General features: G+C 45.6%; 1 protein-coding gene and 1 pseudogene across 1 annotated transcript; one reads left to right on the top strand and one right to left on the bottom strand.

The window, feature by feature from the left end:
• Nucleotides 1-1,074: 1,074 nt before the first annotated feature.
• Nucleotides 1,075-2,530, top strand: LOC124647869 (annotated as a pseudogene).
• A 5,226-nt stretch (nt 2,531-7,756) lies between these two features.
• Nucleotides 7,757-9,759, bottom strand: LOC124650200 (G-type lectin S-receptor-like serine/threonine-protein kinase At2g19130). Its single transcript, XM_047189754.1, has one exon. It carries the CDS (start codon nt 9,757-9,759, stop codon nt 7,789-7,791), a length of 1,971 nt encoding a protein of 656 aa, XP_047045710.1. The 3' UTR covers nt 7,757-7,788.

The raw sequence follows: 9,759 nt of genomic DNA, 5'->3' as shown, positions 1-9,759 counted from the left end.
CAAGAATTACTCACATGTTGGAAAACATGATCATAGCTAGCAACGGAGGATGGAGTGGTGTCGAATATAGAGGAGACGAGCTAGCCCTATCCGGCAATGAATACATGGATCCGATTTCCCTATGGAACGAGTATATGCGGTGGCCGTAACTCTTAGGTCATGGATACGTGGATAATTCTCATAGGGTTCTCATTGGAAGGAATAGTAAGTCCGAAAAGTGCCGTCGGAGGAGCCACATGGATCCAAAGCATCAGGTAGTGCGCCTAGCGACACACATAATCGCACAACCTCTCTGTCGTGGTTGCCCTCCTTATGTCCCGAAGCTCAGTGTCATAACTCCTCTAATTTGTGGAAATGATTTCCTCCACATTAAAATACATTGGATGATTTGGGTTGAAAACAACATCGTGTCTTACGATATGAATTCATTTAGACAAGATAGAAAGGAAAGTCATCAAACAAGTAGATATGCTTTGGATGTATCAGCTTGCCATCGACATGTGCATTGAACCCTATGGAAACAATAACCCGTATTGTGAGACACGGGACGTAAAACAAGCATTTTATCCCATGTGGGTTTGGGGTATAACCAGCTCCACTATGCACACAACGTATTGTTTATTTTCCTGTTTTCTCTTTTGACTGTTATCTTGTAACATCGGTGAACCTTTGTGACTGTTTGACATCGATTTTCCATATGACTACATATCAATATAGTTGATAAAATGTGAATTGTTCTTTAAATTATTATAATTATATTGTGCTAAAGTTTTAACCATTTCAACTACTTTGTTCATCCAACTCTATTATAATCACCTTTTTTGGGAGTATAATAAGCACATTAAATATGCAATGTAACTTAGTCTTAACAGAAGACAACATATGTATATCTGATCTAACTCATCTTGATATTCTTGCAGTGAAAATCCTACTAGTATTAGCAATTTTGTTGGTGGCATCATGGCAAACCCCAACATGGACTTCGAAATTAGCGACCTTTGGGTTGCCGCAGCTATTTTTTTCATCACTGCAGTACTCACCAACATCATAAGAAGAAGAATCACCTTTGTCCCAATGAGCACAAAACAATTTCCCCCGGTTGTTAATGGCATTGCTCTCGTGGGAGTTTTACTTACGGTTTTGACAAAGGGTATTCAAGCTACGATCCATAATCTATATACAAAGTTTGGAAGTGTGTTCACAATAAATTTCTTTGGATCAAAGATAACCTTCTTGATTGGTCCAGAGGCGTCAGCTCATTTCTTTCAAGGGCCAGCTTCAAAGATTAGCCAAGGTAATTTTTATGAATTCACTGTGCCAATGTTTGGCCAAGAGGTTGGCTTTGGCGTTGACACCTCCACAAAAGAAGTGAACAGAATCGATTCATTATCGATGCACTTAATCCATCCAAGCTGAGGGGCCACGTTAAGCCAATGCTACAAGAAGTGGAGGTATATACTCGTAGCAAAAGTCATACTCACTTTTTGGTCTGCAGTTAACTTACGATGTGATCATGTGTTTATGTTTTCCTAGGAGTATTTTGCAAAATGGGGTCAACATGGCATGATAGACCTAAAACATGAACTCAGCCAAGTACTAATGTTGATCTCTGGTCGGTGCCTACTCGGAAAGGAGATCCGTGAGAAGATGCTCGATGAGTTCTACACATTGTTTCGTGAGGTTGAAAATGGTCTTAACTTAGTCAATATATCTCGTATTCCCTCATATCCCAATCCCGGCTAATCGCCGACGCGACAGTGCACGTATCAAGCTCAAAGAAATACTCTCTAAAACTTTGAGGTCACGTAGGAGCTTTGGCAAAGTCGGGGAGGATACACTACAAAAATTAATAGATTCCAAGTATAAAGACGGGTGCTCCACAACAGAAGAAGAGATTACCGGGCTAATAATTGCCTTGGTATTTGCTGGAAAGCACACGAGCTCCCACACTAGTGCCTGGACTGGAGCTTGCTTACTTGACAATGCAAAGTGCTTGGAGGTTGTCATCGAGGAGCAAAAGCAAATCATTGGAAAATTTGGTGGCGAGATTGACTATAATGTTTTACTAGAGATGACTGCCCTGCATTGATGTATTAAAGAGGCACTACGGTTGCACCCTGCAACACCAGTATTAGTTCGTAAGACACATAAGCACTTCAATCCAAAAGAAGGCAATGAATACACCATCCCAGCAGGACATACCCTTGTGAGCCCTATAATGTTAAACAACAATATTCCTTCCATTTATAACGACCCTGAGGTATATGATCCAGAACGGTTTGGTCCTGGAAGAGAGGAGGACAAAGTTGGAGGCAAGTTCTCATACACATCATTTTCTGGTGGAAGGCATGCTTGTCCTGGTGAGGCCTATTCTTACATGCAAATTAAAGTAATATTGAGCCATTTACTTAGGAACTTTGAGCTCCAACTGGTATCTCCGTTCCCAAAGGCTGAGCGGGGCAAGTTTGCTCTAGAACCACAAGGGAAAGTAATGGTGAGCTACCAGAGACGTAAGTTGCTTGGTACCTAGTAGAAGACATGATGCATGTATGTTTGGTGTATATCTTTATAACCGTCTACTTATGAACAAAACTACTAAAGTATATGTTCAGTTGTGTGTAATAATATCTCTGTAGTCGTGTATGTACACGATAAGTTGTGTAAACTCTAAATTTGAACATCTCTGTAATAATGTAGATGTATATATATTAAGTGTGTATATTTGTCTGCATGATGACGATGCAATTGTGCATTATATGGATGTTAATTTTGCACAGAACAATATGCGGTAATAATATGCTCATGAAGCACGGGTATTGAAGGCAAGTACTTGCCCCCGTGAATTCTTCTTCTTCGGGTACCCGTGAACAGATGTGCTTAAATCCTATTCAACAAATATACATGGATATCTAAAATAATAGTAAAAAGATATAACATACATCGAGGATATACAAACATTTAAAATAGAGGCTTTTTACAAGGTCGAGAAAGTCGGGTTCCTTTTTCTTGGGGAAAAGATTATCGAAGAATCACCGAAAAGATCGGAGCGACCAGAGCAGATTGCGAACCTACACAATGTTCGCCTCCAACGTAGTCAGAGAGTTCAGCAGCGGATCCACCCGCTGATCCTCATTCAGGTCCAAGGAATGCCCGGTTCACTCTACTATAGCGAAAAGAGAAGCAGATAAAGATGAAGGACAATAATGGAAAACTCGACGGAATATCAACGAGGGAATATTCAAACTTATTTATGAAGGAGTCTTTTGGAGTATCTAGTCTTTGGCGAATGTCCGCTTTGTGGGTTTCCATCTTCGACTTCTCCTCTTCCCATCTTTTCTCCTCGAAAATGGCCTTGGTCCGGGCATCCTCCAGTGCCTCTTCAGCGTCCTTGAGTTTGGCTTCCAGTTCATCGGCACACTTTTCAGATTTCTTCAAGGCAACTACAATAAAGCAAAAGGAGTTGAGACGAACAAATATTGCATCATGGACGATTACAAAGAGAGAAAAGTTTTTGTATGGATTACCCATAAGTTTGGAAGCTTCGTCCATCATCTCACGGGCTATCGGTTGCGCAACAATCAATGAAGTACCAATACGTAAGGAATTTCGAGTGGTTTACAAAAAGCAATCATATAAAAAAGCAGTCAACAGGAAACTTATGTCGTCCATGCATGGAACGGGTTGGTTCTTAGAAATCTTGAGATGAAAAATTAGGAGCCTGGATTTTCTATATAGGTTTACTATACATTGTAGAAAAAAAAACAATTTTAGATGGGCTTGGGCCTATAGTTGGATCTTTTTTTTTCTACTATTGGTTTCCAATCCAGCCGGCCATGACTTGAGTCAACGCCTGAAATACGGTTCCGTTTCATCTAGTACAAAACGTGAGTTACGTGAAACATCGCCATTTCACCCAACGCCCCGATTCTCTGCCCTCTCGCAGTTCGTGGCCATCGCCCAGACCGCCTGGGACCTGCCCTCGCTCTCACTGATCATGACCGCGGGGCGATCTGCTGACTACTTCCCTCCTGCATGTTGCGGTGCTGCCTGCTGGTCCGCCGGACGCTTGTCGTCGTAGTCGCAGTCCCAGTACGGCCATCCTCAATCATGCAATCATGCAATATGCGTAATAGATTAAGATAGAAGATAAGAACGCCCGCTCCAGTTCTCTTGGAATTCTACTATATGCTCTAATTCACGTTCTGAATTTTGATTAATTATTGTTGTTCTTATTTGTAGCAGCGAGGTTAACTGATTATGGTGCCTGAATCCGGTGCTATGAAAAGAAAAGGAGACAAGAAGAAAAAAGTTAATAGAATCACAGAGAGAGTCTATGTTTAAATTTTTTAAGAGCAACACGAGCACTTCGAGCAATACAGATGAGTTGACGCTAGTTGTTGCGGGGGAACATAATAATGTTGATGTAGAGGACGATGTCGGTACAGAGGACGACGTTCACGTTAACGCGGATAGTGACAATGTGAGTGATCATCATGATAAATTCTGCTAGTATTGATGATGAACCAATTCCAGTTAGTGTGGATATTTATGACCCGACAAATTGGGATACACTTGGTAACAAAAAAAGGGAGATGTTATTGGAGAAGGGTCCTATCAGAGAAGAGAATATTACTTTTCCTTCAAATGCTAAGATGATACATTTTTCATATCCGCATTAATCTAGACAAATGTGCAATGGAGAGGTACGTGACCCAAGGTAGCTAGTTTATTCAAGAATTGTTGACAAAGTGTTCTGTTTTTCATGTAAGTTGTTCAATCATATAAACTGCAAGAGTTCTTTGGCGCATGATGGGTTTTGTGATTGGAAACATATCACCGACAGACTCAAAGAACATGAAGTTAGTGTGGAGCATATCACAAGCATGATCTCTTGGAGGAACTGCGAACTAGACTGAGTAAACCTGAAACAAACTCAAAGTCCATATCCATGGATATTTCCGAGGTTAACCCTCATCATCAGCATAGATCCATATCTTGAATCTTCTCTCGGAATCAGACTCTCAAGATCTTGATCATATCATATTCTTCTTTTAAAATCGATAATCTTGATGCTAATACTCAAAGTATATCTTTAACTTCACGGCATCCACACTTGAATACAACACATGGACTACAAAAATTACATATGAAATGTTCTTTCATATGAAATCAATGAAATAGTAGCCCATATGGATTGGCATTAACTACCAAAAACACACATAGGGTTGATACGTCTCAACGTATCTATAATACTTGATGCTCCATGCTTGTTTTACACTAATTTATATATGTTTTCCTCGTACTTCGTTGCACTTTTATACATTTTCCGGCACTAACCTATTAACAACATGCCATAATGCTAGTTCTCTGTTTTCTGTTGTTTTGTATTTCAGAAAAGTTATACAAAAAATATCTCGGAATTGGACCAAACAAAAGCCAAAGTCAATATTTTACTGTAACGAAGACAGAGTCCAGAGGGGGGACGAGGAGGGGCCACAGGGCGGCTAGACCACCCCAAGGCGCGGCTAGGGTGTGGCCCGCGCCAAGGGGTGGTGTGGGCCCCCCAAGGCTTCACCGACCTCGCCATTCCGCCTATTTATTCACGATCTCGGGAAAAACCTAAACACCCAAGCCTCCATCCACGAAAAGTTATGTCCCGGCCGCCATTGCTGACCATAGCTCTGGAGGGTTCTGAAGCTCTTCCCGGCATCCCGCCGGAGGAGGAAGTCATCGCCGGAGGCATCTAAATCGCCATGCCCGCCTCCGAAGTGATGTGTGAGTAGTTCATCCTTAGACTATGGTGGATTATTAGTCATAGACGCAGTTGGATTACGGTCTATGTATTATGTTGTAATGCCCAAACGAATCTCATAGTAATCATCTTGTCATGTATGGTCGGTATTCTGTCAATTGCCCAGCTGTAATTTGTTCACCCAACATGTTATTTATATTATGGAAAGACACCTCTAGTAAACTGTGGACCCCGGTCCTTTCCTTTACACTAATAAATTCATCTATTGCAATCCTGTTATGTTTACTTTCCGCATGCACTGTTCTCTTTAATTACTGCAAACATTTCTTTCCACTCGATACATCTAATCCTTTGTGTTCAGCAAACGGTGAGATTGGCAACCTCAATGTAAGTTGGGGCAAAGTATTTTGCTTGTGTTGTGTGTAGGTTCCACGTTGTTGCTGACGCCGGTAGTGCGCCCTGCCAATAGTCAGCTAGCAACACCTTCAGAAGTCACGTCTTTCTCCTACTATTCGATTAAACCTTGGTTTCTTACTGAGGGAAAACTTGCTGCTGTGCTCATCATACCTTCATCTTGGGGTTCCCCAACGGTGTGCAATCTGCGATCATCAAGGGGCAATGTACCCTTACAACTATACCCAATGTCTACTCACTTGTGTTGCTCCAGGGGATAACTTTAGATCTGGGTATCCTTGATCGAGAGATGGCGGCACTTTCAGCGTCTCTCTATCTCTTGGGGGCATCGTTTTTGGAGGAGCAGCTAGATGGTAGAGGCAAGAGGTGGAGTGGTGTGCATCTGACAGGTCGATAACAGTGAGTCTTGACGATGTTGTGCAGTAGGGCCTCAGTGACGGAAGGGGTATGATGGACTCACGCAAAGGTGGATGCGTTGTGTGGCACCATGATGACGTCGACAAATGGATGACAAGGGATATGCGTGTCTTTGTCCCGCAGATGATCTAGTGGTTGATGGTATTGACGGCTTCTAAAGCGACTGCACGAGGTCCTTGCTGAGGGTCTGTTACAAGGGACATGTGATCCTCTTTTACCATAAAGTGACTCGGTGGTTCCTTTAGTAATTAGCTGGTGGGGCATTGTGGTGTTTTAAGGCATAAGGCCCTGACAACATGTTCTTCACTTATTTTCGAGTTTGTAGGTGTTGAGTGGTGGCTTTGGGTTCTTTAATATATGCTTTTGGTAGTATAGGTGTTGAGTGGCGCCTTTTTTTACAGATCTTTGCTGAATAAAATCTGAATAAAGATGTATGCATATTTTCGGTGGCATATTTTTCAAAAGAAATGTTTATCCTTGTTAATCAAGAAAGCTCTCTAGATCGGCAGAAAAAATGTAATCTTTTAAGAGAGCGGCATTTTTTCATGCACATACCCATCCTTTCTCTCTCACAATTTTCATATATGTGTCACTTTATTTCTGTCTCGTTGCACACATTAGTTGTAAACTTTAAAATTCAATAACTTTGAAACCACAAGTTCAATCTGAAAATCGTTTGAATATTTTGGTTTCTAGTGAAGAGAGCTAGAAAAAAAAGCTAATATTAAATATATTTTGATAGTTTTTGAAATTTAACTTCTAAAACTTGATGAAAAATGATGGTGAAACTTTACTTTGAAACAATCAAGTTTTATTGTTTATCATTATGTTTAATTGTGTTTCAAAAATTAAATTTTAAATTTTATCGAAAAGAACCGTATTTAGGCTTATTTACATATCATCGAAATAATTTCACAGGTTTAAATAAATTTGCCAATTTGATATATATTTCAATAGATATGTCTCTTTCAAATCCTAGCACTAAAAATTAAATCCATGTACTAAACAAAAAGAGAGAGTACTATATGCCTGCAAAAGATTATCTACAAATACAAATCTCAAAGCAACCACATAGAAATTAATGGTGCATACATGCACGGGACGGGATGTTCCGTACATGGGACAGATGTTTTTCCTTTTTTTTTTTGCAGTAGTTTAACAAAGTTGCAGACGCAGACGATTACCAACCATGAGCGGAAAAGAGCTTAACGCTGCTCCGTGCTACGGTAGACCGACTCTTGTATCGCTTGTCCCGCTAGCACTTCAAGGTATTGTGGCACCGGTGGCATCTCGATGTCCGTCAACCCCTCTAGCACCTGCACCACCTCCGCCATCGTCGGCCGAGCGTCGACGTCGCGCTGGATGCACCAGCAGGCGATCTTGCACAACCTCCTCATCTCGTCGGCGCTGGCGTCCCCTTCCAGCTCGGGATCCAACAGCGCCATCATGTCCCCCTCCTCCGCCAGCCTCCGCGCGACCAGCAACGGGAAGAACGCCGTCGTCGTCGTAGCTTGCTCCTCCGCGCCTGTCGCGCATGCCGACGACGACGCCACGAACCGCCTCTCCCCTTGCTCGAAGTTCCTCCTCCCGGACACGATCTCAAAGAGCATCATCCCGTAGCTGAACACGTCGGCCTTGGCCGTGATCGCCTCGCCACTGATCCACTCAGGCGCCAGGTACCCGATGGTCCCCCGCATGGTGGTGATCACCCGGCTGAAGTCCCGGCCGACGAGCTTGGCGAGCCCGAAGTCCGCCACCTTGGGCGCGAAGGCGGCGTCGAGGAGGATGTTCTCCGGCTTCACGTCGCAGTGGATGATGCAGTCCCGGCACCTCTCGTGAAGGTAGGCGAGCCCCTTGGCGACGCCGATCCCAACCTGGTACCGCACCTGCCAGCTCAGGACGTAGAAGGTCTTGCGGAACAGGTGGCGGTCGAGCGAGCCGTTGGGCATGTACTCGTACACCAGCAGCTTCCGGTCGGCGCCGCCGTCGGAGCAGAACCCGAGCATGCGGATCAGGTTGACGTGCTGGATGGTGCCCAGCGTGCTCACCTCCGCGCGGAACTGCTTCTCGCCTTGCCGGAGCCCCTCCAGCTTCTTGACGGCCACCACGGTGCTGTCGGAGAACTGACCCTTGAACACCGACCCGAAGGCGCCGGCACCGATCTTGTCAGTGAAGTTCTTGGTCAGGTACTGCAGGTCACTGTACTTGTAGCTCACACAGCCATCGCCGACGGCGAGACCGTTGACTCTCGCTATTCTTCTCTTCCTTGTCGTATGAACTAGAAGAATGGAGGCGGCGACCACGAAGCAGGCGATGCCGAGTGCACCGGCGGCGATCTTGATGTTCCGCCACTTGTGGCTTCTCGCGCCTGGGATCTCCGACGCGGCCAGCCGGAGGTAGAGGCTTCCCGCGCCGGCCTGGTCATCGCCGATACCGGCCTGCAAAGTTTGCAGGTCGCCATGCCACAGGAAGCAGCTGGTGTTGTACGCGTAAGCGGAGCACGTGCAGTCCCCAAGGCACGCGCTCTGGCAGTCGCCGGTGCTCGCCGCGCCCACTACTCGACCGTCATCCGGGAACCTCATGCCATCCATGCGGAGGAACTTGTCCTGGTCTTCCTTCTTCAAGCCGGTAGCAGTGCCGACGCTGCCGCTGCTGTTCTTGGCGCACTGCAGCTGGGCGTCACGCACGCAGCCGTCGATGTAGTCGCCGGAACCCCAGTTGGCTGGATTCCGCGGGCGGAAGCCCCGGGCACAGTCGCACGCCGTGGCAGCGCCGGCGCTGCAGACGCCGAACGCGCCGCAGCCGCGGGGCACGGCGCACCGTGCCTTGGGCTCGGCGTACACCAGGTTCCACCCCTGCGTGGCCTCCACCCAGAACCACCCCTTCACCTGCCCCGACACGTCCATCACGAACCGGTACACCGTCGTGTTGACGGCGAAGTTGTACGTGAAGTAGCTCTCCTCGTCGTTGTCCACGAACTCGAAGCTGTAGCCGGAGCTGCCGCTCGACGCTGCGACCTCCGGGGCGCCGGTGAAGAACTTGCCCGTCCAGTTGCCAGTAAGCCAGTATTCTCGGGTGCCGTTGGCCATCAGCACGTACTGCGGCGCCCCGGACGGGTCGAGCTGGAGATCGTACATCCCCGGCGCGGGGTCGCCGCGCGCCCTCCACGAGAACAT

Source organism: Lolium rigidum, chromosome 4 (genome assembly GCF_022539505.1).
Source record: "Lolium rigidum isolate FL_2022 chromosome 4, APGP_CSIRO_Lrig_0.1, whole genome shotgun sequence".
Classification (NCBI taxonomy): Eukaryota; Viridiplantae; Streptophyta; class Magnoliopsida; order Poales; family Poaceae; genus Lolium; species Lolium rigidum.
This window is presented reverse-complemented; position numbering and strand designations above follow the sequence as displayed.

Bases quoted from the DNA above. Each gene is read 5' to 3' on its own strand.
- LOC124650200 (XM_047189754.1), bottom strand. From the start codon at position 9,759: ATGTTCTCGTGGAGGGCGCGCGGCGACCCCGCGCCGGGGATGTACGAT.